Consider the following 21,747-nt stretch of genomic DNA (forward strand, 5'->3'; position numbering starts at 1 on the left):
ACTCGTTTTGAATTCTGCATGTCCCAGTTCAAAAATAGAGTACATTACGTCAGGAGGGTTCCCGCTCAGTCGGCACACTCTGTATAACATTTCAAGCGCCACCGTCTCAAATATCCGTCGAGGGACGATGACGATTAAATGCCCAGTGTTGCTTCCCTATAACGTGCTTTTGTGAATGATCGCACCAGTAAGTGAAGTACCCCTAATTTGTATCATTGAACGTGCTATATATGTTTGAAACTGTGCTATTCTTAATAGTTCTGCTACGCTGTGTTTCTTACTGTCGTTTCTGAGTTTCCGACGTGCTACGAGATGGGGAAAAGGAGAAAAAAACGTGTCAGTCAGCACAACGACCTTCACTCTTACGCTAAACATACTCCTATAACAGTTTCCACTTTCACGGGATCTCAAAACTATGCAGAACGTATTTACATCATATTGTAGCACTCTCTTCTATGTCAGATTTGATTAATGTATTTCATTTCAATTAAACGAGTTATGTGGACAGTTCGAATCAAATGTCACGCGATTTATACATTTTAGTCATATTCGGACAGTTTTGTCAAATTAATGTACGCCACATAAGTGCAGCAGTACATCTCATTTCATTTGATTCATTTATTTAATTCATTTACAAAATAAATAACGGTATAATATAAAAACAAATGTTCTCCGATTTAGAATGAAATGGAGCAGAAAGAAGACAAGTCTGTCCCTTCTCCACAGAATTCAGTTACAAAGAACGTAATTTAAAAACATAAAGAAACAAAAATAGATAGCAGCTGGCCACAGTCAGTCACATTTTAGTTCCCAAGTAGAATTTTTTGTGTGAAGAAAAATAATTATTTTCACTCGTATAACAATAATTATTTCCCCTCACTGGATGAATTATGTTTTTTTTTTTTTTTTGCTATTTATTGAAGATAAATAATGTACAAATGTGTCATGACATGCTAGTTACATTGCATTGCAAATACTTAATATTCAACCTTGTTTTTTGTTTGATAGAGAAGAGATTAAACCAGAAAGAGCATGATCAGATATAAAAAAAATTCACACTGTACAAACTATACAAAGGAGACCTGATACGGGCTCACTCCCTGCTTTGCTGCAATAGAGGAGGTGTGACTGCAGCTGCATCTGCAGGATGTGATGTTACAGTATCCCATTGACCACCTGTGCTCTACTTTTTCTGCTTGATTTCCCTTCCAAGGAGCTCCGTCAGCGTCCCACATCGGAGCTGACTTGCTCTCCCACAGTTGGGTCAGATCATATCAGCTTGTCAGGAAAGTCTGCCTGCCGGGCTTTGAAAGCCTGTCAGGAGTTTTAACATGGGATGCGGTGGTGGTCCACAGTCTACCCTGAACATATTTGGATATCAGTTCATCTCTGGACGTGTGCCTCGTTGATTTGGTTTGTGATTTATTTTTTTAGTAGTAACGAGTTGGACTGTGGCCATACCACTTAAAAAAAAACACATAAATTATAGCATTTTTTATTTTGGAAATCTGACATCATTTTAAAAAGTCAACATTGACATGAAGTGCATTCATTTTTACTGCCCTGTTCTTGTCAGAGTGCTCCTCGCTGAAGAAACCCCCCCAAAAACACTTGAAATGTTTTAGCAGTGCAATGTTGGCACTGACTTTTATTCCAAATTCTTCATTTATCATAGCAGTATAATAAGCCACATTCTGTTTTTGGTCCAACGCCGTGGTATGCTTCTCCCCTATACGCTCACGGAGAGTTCTTCACAGCCAGTGACATTGAAAGACAGGCTTTAGTCTGTTTGTGTCTGCCGTCTTTTGTTACTCCAGAGTTTGTCTGTACTTGTGTTGAGCAGCACAGTTCCGTCTGCAAGGTGGGAGGTGGTGAGTCCATAATAAAGTCAGAGGGGCTGGACAGTCTGGTATATGTGTTTACTGAATGGTCTGGGAGGTTCCCCTTTAGGAATCCCCAAACATCAGCACTGTATGTGTGCTTCAGTTGGAGAAATGACTGAGTGCTTGTACAAAATGTATGCCTACCTCCTACTGGCTGATATGGGCTATTACCACCACTTTTTAAAATAAGTACAGGTGCAGTAATAAGCCTAACACGGGGGCAGGCTATCCCTCAAATTTGCTAAAACAAAAATAGGACTAAGGTCAAACTGCACATATTTTTAGAGCTTCATTTTTTTATATATTACTAAAAGATTGATACTAAACTCCAGTGAAGAAATCTTAACGTTTAATCTCCATCAAGGAATTTATTGTCTTAATATTTATTGAAGCAGTGTTGGTTTGTTTATGTTCAACTTTCTTCACAGCTACAGATTTTTTATTTTTTTTTCAAATGTTTTTCAGAGCAATGTGGTTTTTTTGCATTAGTGAGTTTTCTTTCAAAGATGTTCCGGTTACATTTTGTGACCACCCACACATTGATTACCGTAGATAAATTAAAACACATAAATACACTTATTAATTAAATCAATTAATTACATGTATTTTAAATCAAGCAAAATTAATATAAAAATATTGTAGTCAAATAAATTATGAATCATTTCTGATTTATACTTCGGTTTACTCATCATTGTGTGAGATTTCTTCTTCTTTTTATGTTTTTATTTATATGCGACATTCCAAAGATGTTTCTGTTCTGAAATAAAACATATTTTTAAATTACATAAACATTCATTAAAATGTAACTGAATGGTTTTGTATTGGAAAAATTCAAATTATTATATCACTTTTCCGTCGCTTCCAATTTGAGCCAAATTTGTCGTGGGTCTGTATGGTTAGAAAAAAAACAACTCCATTTTGATTGGATCCAGTTTGATTACATTTAGCATAGAAAATAGAACATCTTATGCTTATATTTTTGCATGAGGCCTCATTATATCACTAATGTAATTTCTGGTGCATGTTTAGGATGATTTTTGTTATTCCTTGACAGTGTTTGCCATAGATTTGAAATCTACTTGGGTGGGTGGACTGGGGGGGGGGGGGGGGGGGTCAGTCCTGTTACTTGCGTCTCCTCTAACCTCATGATCCACAAGTGAGTGACGGCAAACTAATGTTACATGCGGTATATCTGGTCGTGACATGTTTTTTATTAGTGCTGCCAAAGTTAAAGCGTTAACTGTTTTAATTAATCACAAAAAATTATTGCGTTAATAATAAATTGATCCTTTAGGGTGACAGCGGATGGCTACGTTTAAGGTAGCACATGTTGTGTTTGAGCAATAAACATAATTACATGCATTAAGGTAAAGCATTTAATAAATGTTTGCGTATCACATTTAGAATATTTGTTCATGTCAAAATATTGGGTTATTTTTTTTCCATTTTAAATTATGCAAGTAATTACTTGATTAGAAAAAGAGGAGGATGAGCGTATGCAGTGGATCAAAAATGTTGAAGACGTCCTCATAACATTAAATGTCAAAAGAATGAACACATAACCGGTCCTCTTCAAATTTGGCGGGGGAAAATGTTGATTGATTCATGGAAATGATTAATCAAAATTCTAAGATGTGATTAATCTGATTTAAAAAACGTAATCGTTTAACAGCTCTAATTTTTATCAAATTTTCTTGAAAACTTCTTGGGTGGCCTGCCCAAGTATTAACATGGTGTGGGATACACTGCCTGGTGTTTATTTAACTCATTCACTGCCATCGACGGCTATAGATGTCACAAATTAATTTGAACTATTTCTATTAGTTTAACATTTTTGTTAGTTACACAGAGTATGAATACCTAGAATTTTTAAAAATTGTATTAGAACAGATATAACATTTGTGATTAATCGTGAGTTAACTAGTGCAGTCATGCAATTAATTACGATAAAAAATTGTAATCGCCTGACGCCCCTAATTTTTAATAATCTTTTCTTTAAAAAAAAAGAAAAAAGATTATTAAAAATTAGGGGCATCAGGTGATTACAATTTGTAATCGTAATTAATCGCATGACTTCACTAGTTAACTCACGATTAATCACCAATTTTACATCTGTTCTAAATGTAAAAAAAAAATTCTACGCTTTCATACTTTTAACAAAAATGGAAAAAAAATGTTAAACTAATAGAAATAGTTCAAATGAGTTTTTGACGTCTATTGTTGTCAATGGCAGTGAATGAGATAAGAATCAGCATTTCATATTGTCACAGAATTTTTTTGGGGCAGATATGAATACGGTACATATATATGCAAAATAATGAAAACTATGCTTCTGTTTGTATGTTTACTCTTTTAGTCATGGCGGTGAATCATTTGAGCCGACTGCATCCGCTGTTGTTCCGGTCCCTGGTGGTGCGACCGCTCAGGTGTGCCCCCGTGGTCCCCGCAAAGCTCAGCGGCGCCCCAACTTTGTTTCCCAGCAGCCCGTGCCACCCTGCCGCGTGCGTCCGACTCTATGCCACCAAGAAGGCTAAAGGTTACTGTGGACTGTGTAGTGACTTGTGGGCTTTGTCTCTCGCTCAACGGTCTTTCTCGTCCTCTTCCTAGCCAAGGCAAAGGGACAAGCGAAGGTGAATATTAGCGCCGCCCTGGTGGAAGACATCATCAGTCTGCAGGAATTGAAGGAGGACATGACGGCGGTCGTCAATGTGCTCAAAGATGACTTCACACGCAACCTTAACATCAGAACGTCACCCGGTATTATCTCATCCTCGTATTCCCTTCTCTAACTCATAAGTTTATATACACAATATGGAAGCTTATTCAGCTGCTTTTGGAACGAAACTACCACAAAATATAATTAATTTCTACATAAAAATACACCTTGTTTGCATCATGGATTGCTCCATATGGCCTTACCTTGACCCCAGTTTGACCATCATTTCCCCAACTACATCCAGGTCATGACCCGGTGCCTCCGGAATGGAGAGATGCTAGCTTAGTTTGGGTTTAGGGTCGTAGGGGGATGAAATGGAAGGCCTAATGGGCGGAAGGAGCGAGTTCTACTCAGGTTCGAAATAAGCATTTCTGCTGCAGCGCTGTGTTGTAATGGTTAGCATGTTTACCTGTGTTGAGTTTGCATGTAGGTTTTTGTAGGCTACTACAGATTCCTCTCACATCCCAAAAACATGCATGTCAGGTTAATTCAAAATTCAAAATTGTCCATAGTTGTGACTGTATGAATAGGTGATATTGAGTGGAGTAAAAAAAAAAAAAAAAGGATAAATAGATGCATAATTGCTATAGTCTCAATGCAAACTGCATCACTAAAATTGTATGCCATGGAAAACTCAATTTGTATGATATAATCATCAGGGATGGGAGAGTACCAATACTTGGTATCGGGTTGATACTGGCCTTATTTTAAGAAATCGGGTACTCGTAGAGGGTGCCGGTATCAGCCACCAATACTTAAGAAGAAGAAGAAAAAGAAAATCTAACATCGAGCAAGTCCTCCTTGGCAGTAGTTGGCGCTATACCGGTGCAGTTTGACACATCAGTGAATCATCATCTGCGTCAGAAAGGATTTGTCCACCATTTTGTTAAATGGCGTTAAAATGAAATTTTAAGTACAAGTGTCATCATCAATAATATCTTTGCACAGTGCGATATACAGTACAGTGGGCCCTCGGTTTCTCAAGGCCCTATTCCATTACGCTACGTTTCAAAGGTATGAATGGTGAATGAACAAGTTTGCACAGTGGCGTAATACGGCAGGAAGAGGGCACACTCAGTTACCGCTGTATGTACCTTTTTTTTTTCCATTTGTGTGTTTTTTTTATGGCCTATAAATGTTTCATCCAAATATTTACTGCACTTATGACTTTACTCCTGCATTAGCATAGGTTTTTGATAGACACGTCATCAGTCCTTTACCGTGACGACACGCTACCGGAAACAACTTCAAAATAAAAGCGCGACAATGCATTGATCTACTTGGTAAGGTAAGGTTTATTTTGAAATTGGGTTTCTCTCAGCGTTACCCCCTCGTACTGTCATACATACTGCTGTTAGCTTGACTACGACTATCTCAGCGGGTATTTGAGGCAGAAATGACGAGGACTCGTTTCAGCCCTATTAATAATAATCGTTTTTGTTTGTACGATTCCGGCAATTTTGTAATCGCGGATTGTAATAATCAAAATCGTAATTTAATTTTGATTAATTGCACGGCCATATGTGTTTCTTTAACTTAGTAATCAATATTTAAATGTTTTTGTTTATGGCTTACAGTGTCATGTGTTGCTTTTACATAGAAGTGAGTAGCAATAGAAGAAAAGTCCATATATGGTCAATGTCTCGGTATTTATGTTAAATTAAGATTATTCCCAACTCATATTTGTCTTTCTCCTCGACACCCTCCTTCTTTCATATTCTGGTTCAAACATTTTCAATTACAAGTCAGTTCAAAGCACAAAGAACTCTAATTTCCATCTGCTTCCTTTACCTCCTTTCCTCCATCCATCCATCTGTCCATCCGCCTCTCTTCTGTCCAGCTGCACAGTAATCCAGGGAGGCAGCAGGACTTAGGTTTGACAGGAGGGATGAGATGGTGGAACGGAATGACGTCATGTCCGAGTGTGCGTGTGTGTCTTGTGCACAAGTGTGTGTGTGCGTGTGTGTATGTGTGTGTGTGTTTCCCACACATTTCTCATCTGGATTTAATCAGCAGTAAGTGTGGATCTAACTGTATGAAAGTGTGTAGAAAGCCAGAGATAGATGGAGAGAGAACATCCGCGGGGTTGTTGCGGTCAAAGCGGGGTTGCCAGGGAAACTTCCACGCAAGATCGATACTTCGAAGGAGTAGATTGACTTGTAGGGAAATGCATGTATTCAATGCAGTCATCTTTCAGTCAGTCGCAAGCCTTCAAAAAGAAGAACGCACTGGACAGTGACACGTTTCACGAATACTTGCCGAAAATGTGTAGCCTACAACATAAGATTGTTTTCCCTTGCTGTTAATATTGTTTTCTTGTTCTATTCTTAATATTTTACAAGAGTTTTGGCTTAACGAGGTTGATGGCATCGGAACACTAAAATCCATTTGTTGGCACTTTCCTCAACCAGTTAGTGTTTTATATCTGGATTACGAGTCCTTTTATTATGATCATAGGAAACATCCATAAATCTATGATAGTTGTCCAAATTGATAGCACACCTGATTCATATAATCAATATTTTTTTCTTTTTCAATAGTTTGCATTGTTTTTAAAGACCTTAAAAGTGGCATAAATGTAAAGTATAAACAAGAAATGTTCAATGTAACGCCTGTGATGGAGTAAGGATTACATAACAGAGTCTTAATTATGTAATAATTTTTTTCTGAAATGCGTAGTTATAAATGTTTGATCATGTTACAGCGTCGTTCTCCCAAAGCAATGTCGTTTCTCTTGAGAAATGTCAGAAAATGCAACTTTATTCTTCGAAAACTTTGTGAAACTGAGTGTTTCTCATGACCATGATTCCCACATATGCTATTGTGATTTTTATTCTCCACACTTTTTTGCTGTGTAACAACTCCCACATAATACTTCCGATTTACACTGTTCAAATTTCAACTTTCTTCAAAAATTCACGCCTCACGGGGTATATATCGTCTGATTCCACGTTACTTACAGTATTCGCACAATTTAACGTTAAATATCAACTTTTCCCCATTCATTTTCAATGGGACAGACTTTTAACTTTTTCTAAGTATCACTTTCCATGCCCACTTCCATACATATAATTTATCATCATTACCAGGTGTCTGATTCTGTTCGGTGGCGCAGTTGCTAAAGTGCATTGTCGAGGAACCAGGAGGTCATCATTTCATAATTTATCTCTCAATTTACTTCATAAGCATTCCACATGCATTCAAATCACAGCATTCAGCTAGTTTTATTCTCGTAAAATTCCATAAACCTGAACATGTCTATATTCTCATAATAGAGTATTAACTTTTATCTTGCAATATTTAAATGTTTTTCTCATCATATTACACATTTTACTGACTTTATTCAAGTAGCATCATCCCCCCCGCCCCCTTTCTTCCAGAGTTGCCATTTTCAGTTTTGATTTCCAAATGTAAAAAAAAAAGATAAATTGTTTAAGAATGAACCAAGGGAATTAATTATAATAATATGCAGAGGTTTTATTTCATTAATACCCTATTCAGTAATGGATACTTTTAAAGTGAACAAACTGAAATCAGTACAGCACATACAATCAATTTGATGAATGTGAATGATCAATCTCCTGGAAATTCATCATGCTTGTCAAAGGCTAAACCCAATTTTTTTGTCATGATCATATTTAATGTTTTCTCACGTCAAGTAATGTGGTTGAGCTTTCTGATATTCTTCCTTCCCAGATCTCTTACCTCTGCCTCTCCTGGTAAAGAAATGGCCGCCTGTCTGGCCGGCGTAAGTGCTAACAGATGTGTAGGTGCACATCGTCAAGGCATAAGTAACAAAGACGGACAGGCTGAAGGTCATAGTTTCGGATTAAAAACCCCGTGGCCATCGTTATATGCTACATATCTTCTGTATCTGACCCTTGGAATCAAATGATGAAACGATCGCATCAAGAAAATGACTGTCATCTCTCGTTCAACCTCTTATTTGTCACACACAAATTGCGCGTACCACCAGCAGTGTCGTGAGTTGCAACCTCTGCAGCCTAAGCAGGCACAGAGTGATGTAAGGCAGAGGTGGAAGAGAAGGAAACAACTGCGTCTGAGGTTAGCCAGATGTGAGGAAAGGGGATTGGGGCGGGGGAGGTCAAGGTCAACACACCTTTGCTTCTCTCATCACTGAAGGAAGGAGGGGTGCCCATAAAAATAACCAAAACACATTTTCTTGAGCCACATTTGTTGTTGGTCACTAGCTGACTATTCAGTTGCGTTCAGCCACGTCCAGTTCCCGATGCACATTGAGCGATGGTGAAATGTACCAGAACATAGCCAATTGGGGAGCGTTCGTAAGCTCCCACTGTTGTGGGGCAAAAGTTGCAATCGTTTATGATGAGTGTTCGCAACTCTTTTTGTGAGATCAAAGAAACTATAGAAATAATGTTGACAGTGCAAATGTATAGTAATGCAGTTGTGTATATACATGTGCCCTGTTGTACTGTGCAGGAGCTCTGGACCACATTGTGGTGTCAACCCCAGATGGGAAGTTCCCTCTCAACCAGCTCGGCCAAGTCTCCATGAAATCCCCTCTGCTCATTATGGTCAATATGAGCAGCTACCCCGAGGTAAGACCATCACTCACAAACCAGCAACACTAACAAACACAAGTTGTTTTTACTGGTGTGAGTGCATGTGTGTGTGTGTTATACACACCAGCGAGCTAGGACACATCCTGGTTCACAAGTGATGGGGCTGTACTCTTCCCCCCCCCCCCTATTTTTTTTTTAATTCAGGGGCCGTGTGCCTTGCCTTTTTGACCATCCATATTTTTTTTTCATTCTGAGCTTTCAGAATAGCAATTTAATATGGCCTGAATACGGTACTCACCCAGAGGTGGGCGTTGGGCGCGTCAATGAATTTTGAGCGTCCGTCATTCGGCAATTGGCAACAGTTGGTTAATCCGTCAATATTTCAAGCCGAACCGTCAATCCGTCATACGTTGATTGCGCAGGAAAAATGAGCGTCCATCTATGTTTCCGTCTTTCGAGGTGGGCATCAGTCAATGTTTCGTCAATCCGTCACCATCCGTCATTAATGGAGTGCCAAATTTATTACAAAAACGTACTTCCGTCAATGTGCACAGTTCGGGAATTTTTGGGAAGTTTCTTTTCCTTTTTATTTTTATTTTTTTATTTTTTTAAGAGCTCAGTATTGTTCATTCGGTAATTTTACCGATTTGACATGTCATCATCATTGCTCTCCTTTTTTTTTTTTTTTTTTTTTTTTGTGTGTGAATTCATCAGTTCACCAAAAACCTATTATAAAATCCCAAACCGTTCACCTAAACCGAACACCACCGTCAGGAGACCCGAGGAAGGACCAAAGAAAAGAAAGGAAAGTGGAAGTTTCTTTTCCATCGTCACCAAAATGGACAGATTGATGGACCGCCCACTTTTGGTACTCGCAGTATTCAAACCTCTTAGTTTATTATCGTTTATTTGCATTTTGTCTTCGTCCAACACTCGTATAGTTGTTCAAGTGCTTTTTTGGCATGTGGGTTGTTTCTAAGTTGTTGCTAAGTAAATGCAGTGACACTGTATCAATGTTTCAGTTACGAAGCGCTTAAATGTCAATTCATTCTTAATTAGCTAGCATTCATCGTTTTTTAATTAATATTCTAATTAATGATCCAGAATTCTACCATGTTTTTATTGATTATCGAAGCACATGTGCTAGCACTCCACAAACTTTCTTGGGAATCGATTAAGTTGTTTTTCCGTAATCCTGCTGACAAACAAACTGCTGTTAAAACAGTACCCCTGGCCTTGTTTCTTTCGTACTTGGCAGAGGTAATAATCCGAGGCTTGAAGTAGAGCCAGAGCAGACATAAATGAAACCCGACCTTAGCGTCTCACGCCAACTTGGTCTCATATGTTAATTGATGGATCACTCGAGGAGCCCTTTGTTCTGGAGTGAAAGATAGCACCAAGAACTTGAACTGTGTGTGTGCTGATATGTAGATAGGTCTGTGTGCACGTTGTCACCGAATAGGAAATGACCTCATCTTACCCCCAGGTTAGGAAGGAATTAATTATTTTTCTTTCCTTTTTTTTTTTTTTAAATCCCCTCCTTACCTTCTTCAACGATACAACACTGTACTAATCACAGCTCTGGTTCATCCAGTAGGCTTATAGTGTCCAGACTTATCCAGATTGGTGGTCTGGAAAGTCAAAATGTTTTTTTATTTTAAGTGCAATTAATTACACATTACGCAATCACGTATTGCCTTTTCTTTTTCACTTACCTCAAAATAGAACTCCTGACTTGATATGAAGTTTAGCAGTTAAAGCAACAATATTTATATTTAGTAATGTAAACTTTAACACACTAAAAGATGGAATTAAGATTTAATACTTAGACAAAATAGCATTTGTTCCTTTCCTACGGCTGTGACGTGGTGCAAATTTGTAAGTCGGAATGCACAGTAGTCAATCACTAACCTGTTGTTATAATTGCAGCAAACGTGTGTATACATAAAAACAGCCACATGAAAAGAAGTAAGGAAAGAAATCCCTGACATGTTTTTATTCATACAGTAAATGTTTTCATGTTTTGTTTATACTGTCCTCAGCTATTTACTGAAAAAGTCACCTATTTGCATTTTTGGTGCCATCTTGAAAATGCTCTAAGATTCCACAAAATAGTGCCAAAGCCTTTTTTTTTAAAATAGGAAAGTAGTACATTGCTTTCAAGGAAACATGTTAAACATCTTGACTGAGAGATCAGCTTTGTATATCAAGGAAGAGCTGAGATTGGCTTGGGTTGTTACGGAGAGTCTTATCAGACTTGATGAACCAACTCAGATAAGGTGTTATGGACCGAATGGCCGCTGGCATAGATAGGTGAACAAATGTAGCATTTGTAGTAAATAAATAATACATTTCGGACCATTACGTGACCATTCAGGGAAAATGGGTCATTTCATGCGGCACACCTGATAATCTCAATGTAATGTGCCATGGCACAGTGATTGGAAATCAAATTAGGGATGTTCGATACCACTTTTTTTCAGGCCGATACCAACACTTAACTCTTGAGGAGTCATAGTTACCGATACCACTAGTACATAAAATCCTCCCCCCAAAAAATGACTGCAATGAAATTACATGAAATGAATGGCAATTTTCTCGGTGACCGATACTGGTATTGGCCACCATCACAAGTACTGATATATTTTGAAATAAGGCTGGTATCGGCACCGATACCTCGGTACTCGCCCATCCTTTATTAGAAATTTGAGCGCCAAGGGGATAGGATACAGAGTAGTGGGGGTATAACGGAATTTGGGGAGCCTTTCAGTCGCGGGCTGCATTTTTAGCCACAAGTGCCCCCAGCCAGTGGTCTTCTGGTAAGTGTTTCTTAGCAGTGACTCTAACCGCAGACCACACGCACGCTCAAGCAGACACACAACAAACGCACCTCTCTGGCGTGCACGTCGCACACAGAGGTGAGGCCGCCGTGCCCAGACCTAATAGGCTTATAATGATGCCTATCCATTACTTTGCCTTCCAGATGCCCTTCAATTGTTTTCCAGCCATTCATTAACAAGCAGCAGGCCTGTGTTTGTGCGTAGGTGAGCATCACTGCAAGCAACTGGCATTCCTTTCCGCTCACTTCTTGGCTTCCATCGAGGGGCCGCCTCCGTTTGATGTGAAACTTCAGTGTAATTCCCCCCCGATCCCCACTTGCATATTAACGAGAACCTGACCTGAAAGATTCCGGTTTGTTTTTTTCACGCGAAGAAATGGCCGTCATGAGCTCAGAAGCGGTGATGAATATGATGCTGAGAACACTCAAACATATGTATGAGCCGAATCTATCACTCGCCGCTCCAAGAGAGCAAGCAGAGGTCTGTGCTCTCTGGGCGATTTCAGCAAAAGACAAGAAACAAGAGCTGAATTAATTAATTCTATGTGCACAAATGCGTTCCTTTAATCTCACTGCACCCCCCCCCCCCCCCCCCAGTGGAAAACACCAGAAGGAGCTGTCTAGAAAGGAGAGAAGGGAGGGTAAAAAAGCAAAGAATATGCAAACATTTCATGCATTTTTAAACTCTTTGGAATGCTCAGCATAGGGAATTGTCATGCAGCTAAATTGTTTTCAAGTGATTTTTCTTTCTCCAAAATCTGCAAAGTGCAGCATCTGGTAAGATGTTTACAATCTCTCAGTAATGCCCTTTTGCGTCCAAATGATCATTGTCAAGATTGTGTTCAGCTCTTTTTTTTTTTTTTACTACATGCCTCCAAATGTCATGCAGGATGATGCCAGATTTTAAGGCTATCTGATGTCCAATCAGGCTGACATTAATGAGGCCATTCCTGAACGAAGGATCACTCTCTGCAGTTTAGATCACAACACTAATCAGTCGACGAGCTCAGCTTCTACTCACTGCATATTCAGGTGCATTAATGGCTGTTGGCAATAATACAACCGCAACAGGTAGACAAAAATGAGCAACAAGAGCCTGTGGTGATTTCATAAAGAATGATTCCACGCGTGGATCACATGACATGATTTGGAGTGCAAAGAGAAACACTAGCAAGCTAAATGTGTTGTTGGGGGGAAAAAAAGAGATAAGTAAAAAATAGTCTTACAAGAATAAAGTCATACGTATGAGACTAAAATTGGAATTTTACAAAAGCGTATACATAAAAAAAAAGAAAAAAAAACTTAATACATAGGGAAGTTGTTTGCAAGAATAATCACATTTTGTAAAACTAAAGACTGGGCTTTTTACACGATCCAGATTTTTCGGCCGTTTATTGATCAAGTTTGAAAAAGCCGTTAAGATGGACCAATATATCTATTTAAAAAACGTTTATATTTAATCTCCAGTCGACCGTTGCCATTCCCGCGGGATAGGGACTGGCTCGTACCATGAATAGCAAAAACCCACATATAATTGACGTCAGTTGAGGGAATGCACGGATAATAAAAAGGCAATTCTTCAAAAAATGCTGATAAACATTATATGTAACATGTAATGTAATAGAATTTCGTAAAACCGATAAATAAGATCACCGATTTTGCATAAAATGCTAAATATGGTCCAATCCACCCGATTAGATCAGTGTAAAGTCTACAAAAGACAAAAATTTGTTTTGACAAAGAAAATTTATTCTTTTGGGGGGAAGACATCTGCAAATGTTCTTCATTTTATGAAAATAAAGTAAAATTGTTCAAGAATAGTCACGTTATATTTTCTTTGTTGTGAATATTTTACAAGAATAAAGTTGTATCATTCATTACCCCAAAAAACAACAACATAATTTTAGAGAATAAACTTTGACGTTATACAGTAATTTATGAAAATAAAGTTATGATTTTACAAAACAAAAACATTAGGGCTAGTGAAATTGTTTTATTATTACAAAGTTGTTCATTTTCAGGCAAAGGTTAAGAATTTACAACAACACTTGAGAGATGAATAGAGAAGTACTAGTCAGAAAATAGTCATGTTACATTTGCTGTATTTTTGCAAATATTTTATGAGAATGAAGTTGTAATGATCAAAAAAGTATGAAAACAGTCTCAATTTTATGAGAATAAAGTCTCCGTTTCTGGAACTTGTTGGATGTTGTCAAGTTGCACATTAGTTGTTGTTTGATCGACCATCAACCACAGGAGTTATTTATGGCATTATCATCATCAATAAACAAAATGACTTTTTAGGACATTTTTTCTTCTTCTTTTTTTAACTGTGGTCCTAACTCTCATTTGAGCGCGTGTGTTTATGTGCGTGTTGCAAGCAGACTCACTTGTCGGGTCACTGAGGGTCAGCGCCCTGCCCTGCAACCTCTCAGCCCTGTCCCACAGGACTTGGCGCTGACAGTGGCCCAAGGCACTTCCACAGTGTACGGGCAGCCACACAAGCGCATACACAAGTTCCCCACCCAAACACACACAGCATACAGAACACCGTAATGACTGCCAGCTGGCGAAAGACCACAACCTGCAGTTGTAGCTTTGATTTTTTTGTGATTTTTTTTTTTTTCACCCCACCTTTCTTGTGTGTGTTCTTGCGCGTGCGTGTGTGCGCATGTGTGTTTGTTGGTGTGCACGTTGCCTCAGGCTACCGCGGCAGCTGCCTCTGCCCTGAGAAAGAGTAGCATGAACCTCAACCCTGAGGTGGACGGGACAATCATCAAGGTGCCTGTTCCTAAGTGAGTTTCGTACACACACACACACACACACACACACACACACACACACACACACACACAAACCCAGACTTTCCCTGTTGTGTCGCTGTTTTTTTCTGTCATCTATCTACTCTTCCTTCAGGCAAAACATCGATGTGAAAATATTGACTTGTTATTCTTTTACCACAGTGTCGATGTTAATAAGTGTAGCGATGCAATCGGATCAGGAAGTGGCAAGACTGTTTAACAGGTTGCCAACAAAAATATGTAAATATGTTAGTTTTTAAATATAATTATTATTATTTTTTTTTAATCTTCTATTGCATGTGTTTGTCACAGTTTGGATGGCTGAATATTTAGGCCCACAAGCTAACTTTTACGTTTAAGTTGTAATATTGCAAGAGTAAAGTCAAAATATTGTGAGATGCTAAAAAAGTATAAATTCCATAAAAATTTATATAAGTCATATTATGAGTAAGATTTGAACAGATAATTCGACTAGTCTGCATGTCAACTTTACCATTCCGCATCGACGTGTAGCACATGAAGTTGATTAATTGCCAAGCGCATGTTTTTGGCATCTCGTCTCCCATTTGTCCAATTTACAGAGGGCTTTTGACTTGCCATGTTGTCAGTTGTATTTTCAATCAATTCATTATGTCTTTTCGTGCAACCGCTTGGTGGTGCGAAAAAAGGCTGGCGACCGCTGTACTGTGGTACAAAAATAAATCAATGACCTAATTAATTAATATTAAAGGACAAAGTTCTAATATTTGATGTGTAAAAAAAAGAAAAGAAAAGAGGGATATAAATTAAAAATAATAAAGACTAAAATAATATTTAATTAACTGTTGTTTTAAAAACCAACATAGTTTTGTCGTGTGTGTGTGTCCTTTGCTCCCTGTATTGTTCACATTTGCATATAAGATGTAGCGCGAGCCAGTTTATGTGCATGCATGTTTCCTGGCGGATGCGGCAGCAGCAGGTGTTAGTCTGATGGTGTCGGGACACAAGCATCGGACCGCTCTCCCAACGCACCCACCCGACCACCCCCTCCAATCAGCCTCGGCACGCTCCCGAGCCCCCATTTGCATTTGCAAAGAGAAGAAGAAGATGCCCGTTGATTCGCAGTGGAATCAGCAATTAGAGCGCATTGTTTGCACTAAATAGATGCTACTCGTGGATTGTTTGCAAATAGTCCACGAGGCTAGAAAACGGCAATTAAGGACAAAGAAGCAAAATGACACGGCGAGTCCAATTTTGTGAATGATTAAAACAAGCGAGGTGATTACCGAAGTTGTCGGTTTGATGAATGTTTCAGTTGTGGAGTGAAAGCCTTGGGGAGTGATTGTTTGTAAAATAGCAGCTACAAACTTTCAACAAATAACAGCCTGATTTGAGCACTTTGGTGCGCACTTGTTTTGAAGGTATAATAAAAGGTGAGTTGGGTCATATATCCACACAAGGATGGTTTGTGTGCGATACAACTTGAGTAGCGCACAATAAACCTTCGTTATGATTGAACTGTTAATTGTCAAAAGTGAATAAATGTGATGGGATTATTGTATTTTTGGAGCGATTCAGCTCAACTTGGCGTTGCATATCATGCAGCCACGCTTCCCTGCAACCTTAAATAGGATAAGAAGTATAGAAAAATGGAGGTTGTATAACATTAAATTGTGTTGCCTTTTAGTTCTAAACATCCTCAATCGCAGCTGTTTGTTGATTTCACAGGGGGAAATGATCCAGGCCTTGGTGGAGGTCTGCTCTCTCTGGGTTTACTCGCTGCTTCTCTGGGAAAATATTTGCCTAAAATCGTCGTATGGTCGGGAAAAACCTGTTTAATATCATCATCACACGTCAGCAAAGTCTGACCAAAAAGTCGACTGCGGGTTTTTTAAATGTGCACCCCTCGTTTGTGTGCCAGGGATTAAACTTTGCTGTTTGTTTTGCTCTCATTTTTTGGTCTACTCCCTCGCAGAGTGACACGCGAGCACAGGGAGAACCTCGCCAAGACGGCCAAGCAGTTCAGCAACAAGGCCAAAGACTCTGTGAGGAGAGTGCGCTCAAACGCTATGGCGCAAGTGAAAAAGGCCAAGGAGGGGCAATCTGAGGACACCATCCGACTTGTCGAGAAACAGGTACGAGGGAGGAAGAGGTTTTCGTCTTCACGAGCGCGACTAAATGGGCGGCGTCTTTTATTGCCTTTGCAGATTCAGCAGATGGTCGACAGCATCACAGCAGACATTGACAAGCAACTCGCAGCCAAGACCAAAGAGCTGCTCAGTTGAATGTGAGGAGACACACATGCTGCTATTAGTTTCAATACTTCAGCATTTTGTCACAGCCACACCCACAGGCGGACATGTTTAGTACGCATTGTGTTGATATTCTACAGAAACATGAACACAGTGGGAATAGATTTTGGACTTTTGTGCCGGTTTCACATTTGTAAGCTGATGTTCACATGAACTGAAGATGGATAAAAACAAAAAAACATTGTTTTGGTCATCTTACATGACAGTGGTTGTTTTTTGGGAATCTGAAGCAACACATTTATTTATCATTTATATGCAAACACAGAAAATGATAGTCTGGGAAAACATGCGTAATAATGGTGGACCAACGCGTCATAGCTTCTGTTACGGCCATTTGCAAAGTTTTTATTTACTATATAGCTTCATATTTTGTAAAAACACATTATTGCAGCACATTTTAGGTTCATCCTGAAATTTTACCTACAAGCCAAACGTTTTGTGAGTAGTGTACTGACACAGTAAATTCATAACCTAATGCTTGTTTGTCCTGCGATTGGCTGGCGACCAGTTGAGTTGTATCCCGAATGTTGTTCAAACTGTAATAGAAAATGGACGGATGGTTGTTTCTTTACGCCAACGACCGGCGTAGCATGCATATTACAAATTCAAATTTGTCAGACCTTCTCTTAATTCTAGGTTAATGGTGGATCATTATGACAGTGTTCCGTTTTTTATTTATTTTTTTACCAGGTCGTTGTTGTGTAATCACACTCCAAGCGGTTTTAGACTTTGTTGTTGCCACATCACTGGTGAAGATGCGAGAGAGAGAAAAAAACATCCATTCTGTCTCGCTCCTTTTGTCGTCTTCAAATAAATACAGCACTGGAAAGGAATGGCTTTTTAATGGGATTTGTGGGCTTCCTCCTCATCAAACCTCTTGCCACAAGCGCTGTCTGTTTATATAAAACAAGCGCACCCGTCTGGATGTCAACTGGCTGTTTTGTTTTTTTGTCCTGGTGGCAAAAGCAGACATCGTCAACGAGTTGCTAAACATTTGCTTCACATTCAAGATTGAAAATGCGTATGCATGTCTACCATTGACCACACGTCTTCCCTCCTTCAAATGATTATTGATGGCTCGATTAAAGCCAAACCGCTTTGTAGTACAAGTTTGTGCGTGCGTGATCGCTCTTATTTTCTTTTTCTCCACTTTCAGTTTGAAGTCGAACCCGGCCCCCTCCTCCTTCTCCTCCATTAGTTTGAGTGATAATGGACTTTTCCTGTGTGCACGGATCTGACTGTCGGCACCACAATGGTCCATTAGGGTGGAGGGGAGGCTTTTAATATTGGCTTTGTTTTGAAATAGTTGCACTTAAAAAAAAAAGAAAAAACCCCAGTATGGAACTCCTATAGTCGTCAGGTTGTATGAATGGGAGTGAAGCCATTAGCATAGACTCCTGCTTTCCTCTTCCTGTGGTTTTTGTCTTTATTTGTACATGATTTATTTTGGGTGCAGTCCAGCGGCCTCACAAACACACGTGATTGATTCATGCTATCAAGCTTTCCCTTTGTTAAAGATAGGGTGTTAAAATGAAGTAGGCCTGCATCCTTCAGTGCGGTTTGGTTTTAATGGGCTAAACAGAGCAGAGAGTCGTTGGATAAACAAGGAGTTTAGCGAAGGAGCGTCTGTGCAGGGGACGCGGGCGGCCTCGCGTGGAAATGGCAGCGTTCTCCGGGCCATTCCGTGTCCAGATGTCAGCAATTTTGGGGGCATTGTGTACCTTGGCCTGCAACGGAGGCTTCATGATCGATGGAGGGCTGAAAATCTCCACGTTTCTGGCGCAACAAACGCAGGCCAAGCGTGAGGAAATTGCTTTCAGCTGATAGCTTTATTTAGCTCGACATTTATCAAGTGGAAGACGGGTTCTTTTTATTTTTATTTTTTTTAAGTTTTTTTGGGGGTGGGGGCGGTTTGAATGTTTGCCGCAAAAAAACTGTGCACTGGGCGCCTTCCATCTTTATTGAAGTTACGGCATGTCCTTTGGCACTTCCGCTGAAAAATATACAAATCTAAATTAGTTCAGTAAACTTTTGGGGGATTTGATAGTAGGGCCTTTTATTTGCTTTTGGTGCACAGAAGGAAAGATAACCACACATGTGCTGTGATAACTGTGACACAAAAACCATGGATGGAAAAGTTTGATTATCACGGTATATACAACTGGCCACTTGAATAGGTGAGCCATTACCAGATATAAGTCTGCCTTTAAAAAGAAAGTACTGTAATATAGACTTTCAAGCATTTCCCCCCCCCATAGGAAATAATGGAAAGTGGGTCAACTGTTTTGAATAGTGCCGTTCTTACTTTTGACAAATGATCATGTCACAATTCGGCTAATTTACATTATAGCCACAACCTCACCGAGTGGCTCCGCCATTTACCATCGGTATGACCGACTACGCTCAACTAAGATCCAGAGCCATTTTCAAGCAATAACCACTAAAGGGTAAGCAGAGCTGCATTCAGTTTTGTTTGATTAGCATTAGCTTCGTATGTGTGTGCTGCCTCCATGAGTGAAATTGCGGGGGGTTGTTTGTTCTTTTTTTTTAATGTTTTTATGCCACTTGATGCTCACTGAACTGAGCTGAAGATTTTTATCTACTTGTACCTTTTTGCAGTCCTTCTCAAATAGGGAACTTTTTTTTCTGTACTAAAAATAAAGTGTAACTGCACATCCACTACAGTAGGTGTTAGTGGTCCTTTCATTGTCAGATAGTGCACAAGGAGTATTGGCTATATGTGTATAGTCACAGCGGAGAGTTTTGGGGGCGCAAAATATTTTCTTTTTCTTGGCGTAAAAAACAAACACTTGAGAAGCACTCCGTATGAACATAGAGGCTGTTCATATCTAGTCCAACACTATTTTTATTGTAGTTTTAGTTTGCAGTGTCATAAAACTAAGCGCTAATTAGCTACAAGCTAACATCATGGTGGGATAGTGGTTAGCCTCACATTTGAGATGTTCAGCTTCTTCATGGGGTTTCTTCTGGTGTGATTGTTTGTCCATCCTGTATGTCCCTGACTTGCGACCAGTCCAGGGTGTACCCTGCCTCTTGCCCAAAGTGGATTGGAATAGACACTAATTAGGTCACAATCGCTATATGTTTAAAGTGATTAAAAAAAAAAAGAACGAATTCTCCGCATGGAAAAAATACTGAAAATTTCGATTTTCTTTGTGTCCCTACTGTCTCTATGTAGTTCAGATACTGTATCAGATATATCATATTAAAATGCAAGTAGGGACATATTAAAGGGCAATTTGCACTCATGTTGTCGCCACAACAGCTTCCCATCATCCTCTTTTCCGTACTTCTCTATTTCTGTATTATCTGAGAGTAGCATGACGCCAGCCTACAACAAGCCACACACACACACACACACACGTCTTTGTATGATCGTGGGGACATCTCACTGACTTGATGCATTGTCTACCCCCATTCGTTACCCTGACCTCAACCAGCACCCAATTCAAACCTAAACTCTAAAACCGAGTCTTGACCCTCAAAAAGAGGTCCGAACTTGTGGGGATCACCAAAATGTCCCCACAATTTCAAGTCGGTCCCCACAATGGTATTTAAACCTGGAAAAAACACATGTGTATGGGCCCCACAATGTAGCAAAGACAAAAGCAGTCTTTTCTCTCCCCTCATCACCTCTGGAGTGCAAAAAGAGTGCGTGAAGCCACCCAGAAGATGCCATTGAGGATTCAATCAGCGCATGAATATGAAATAAAGCTCTCCAAGGGGACACGCATTGTGCGTAAATGGCTGCTTATGCAAATTAAATTGAAAAGAATCTGATGTTCATAAGAGCATCTCTGACCTTTTCAGTCAGCTCACACGAGCCTATTAATATTTATAGGTGTAATTGGCTGAGCTCGAGTGATGTGAGGCCTTGTTCTGGTGCGGTTTGGCACATGTAGCCCCCCCCCACACCCAACGCTACAGGTGGACGCGCTTACTTTCTGCGGCTGACTGAGATTCTTTTTAAGGAGGAAGTTGGATATCCTAATAATCAGGTAAACTAATAGCGGGCGGCGAGAGTGTTTCCTTCCGCCGCACTCGGCACGTCAGTCATTCCCAGAATTGCTCCTGTCTGTCTGGCCTGCGAGCCATTTGGATGGAGCGGAACGTGCGTCCACTCAGTAACTCCCCTTGACGTTTAGTGGGGACCACACTGCCCCCTTTTTTTGGTGGTGGTGGTGGTGGGGGGGCTTCCACACACCTCCTGCCTCTTCTATTTGAACAAAGCCTTCCTCAGTCTAAAGTGGCCCAATCTCAAATGATTAGCGGCATGGGAGGAATTACATATTTAGCTTTACGTCCGTCACCATTTCCTCCCCACGGCCTGATCTGTAGTGACTGGCGAGCGGTGCCCTCCATGTTGCTATCTCCGTAAGGCTAAAATGACCCCCCCCCCCCCCCCAACCTACAGGAGACGAGTGTAATCAAGGGTTTCCAGCAGTGTAGAAGATGAGAAGTGCAGGGTGGACATTGATGACAATAGACACAATGGCAATTATATTTTATATTACGTCTGATTCTTTAAACCAGATGGGGAACCTTTTTCCTATCAGGAGCCTTTTCTGTTTGTATGAAGACGAGGCTCATACTAAATTTGGGGTGGGGTGGGTGGGGGGGGGGGCAGTATGATGTAATGCCCCTGAAAGCTT

The 21,747-nt window shown here is 39.9% G+C and overlaps 1 protein-coding gene across 1 annotated transcript; it reads left to right on the forward strand.

Annotated features, from left to right (window-relative positions):
• The first annotated feature begins 121 nt into the window (after window positions 1–121).
• mrrf (mitochondrial ribosome recycling factor) lies at window positions 122–19,758 on the forward strand. Its single transcript, XM_086097709.1, has 7 exons — window positions 122–187; window positions 4,240–4,419; window positions 4,491–4,640; window positions 9,061–9,179; window positions 14,686–14,777; window positions 16,738–16,897; window positions 16,970–19,758. The coding sequence occupies exons 2-7, from the start codon at window positions 4,242–4,244 to the stop codon at window positions 17,045–17,047; spliced, it is 777 nt and encodes a 258-aa protein (XP_085953835.1). The 5' UTR covers window positions 122–187; window positions 4,240–4,241; the 3' UTR covers window positions 17,048–19,758.
• The last annotated feature ends 1,989 nt before the right edge of the window (window positions 19,759–21,747 follow it).

The sequence above is a fragment of the Leptonotus elevatus genome, chromosome 15 (genome assembly GCF_054856555.1).
Source record: "Leptonotus elevatus isolate MCC_2025b chromosome 15, RoL_Lele_1.0, whole genome shotgun sequence".
Taxonomy (NCBI): Eukaryota; Metazoa; Chordata; class Actinopteri; order Syngnathiformes; family Syngnathidae; genus Leptonotus; species Leptonotus elevatus.

Coding starts and splice junctions, on each gene's coding strand:
- mrrf (XM_086097709.1), top strand. CDS start 4,242: ATGGCGGTGAATCATTTGAGCCGACTGCATCCGCTGTTGTTCCGGTCC. Junction 4,420..4,490: donor TGCCACCAAGAAGGCTAAAG/GTTACTGTGGAC, acceptor TCCTCTTCCTAG/CCAAGGCAAAGGGACAAGCG. Junction 16,898..16,969: donor TCCGACTTGTCGAGAAACAG/GTACGAGGGAGG, acceptor TTGCCTTTGCAG/ATTCAGCAGATGGTCGACAG.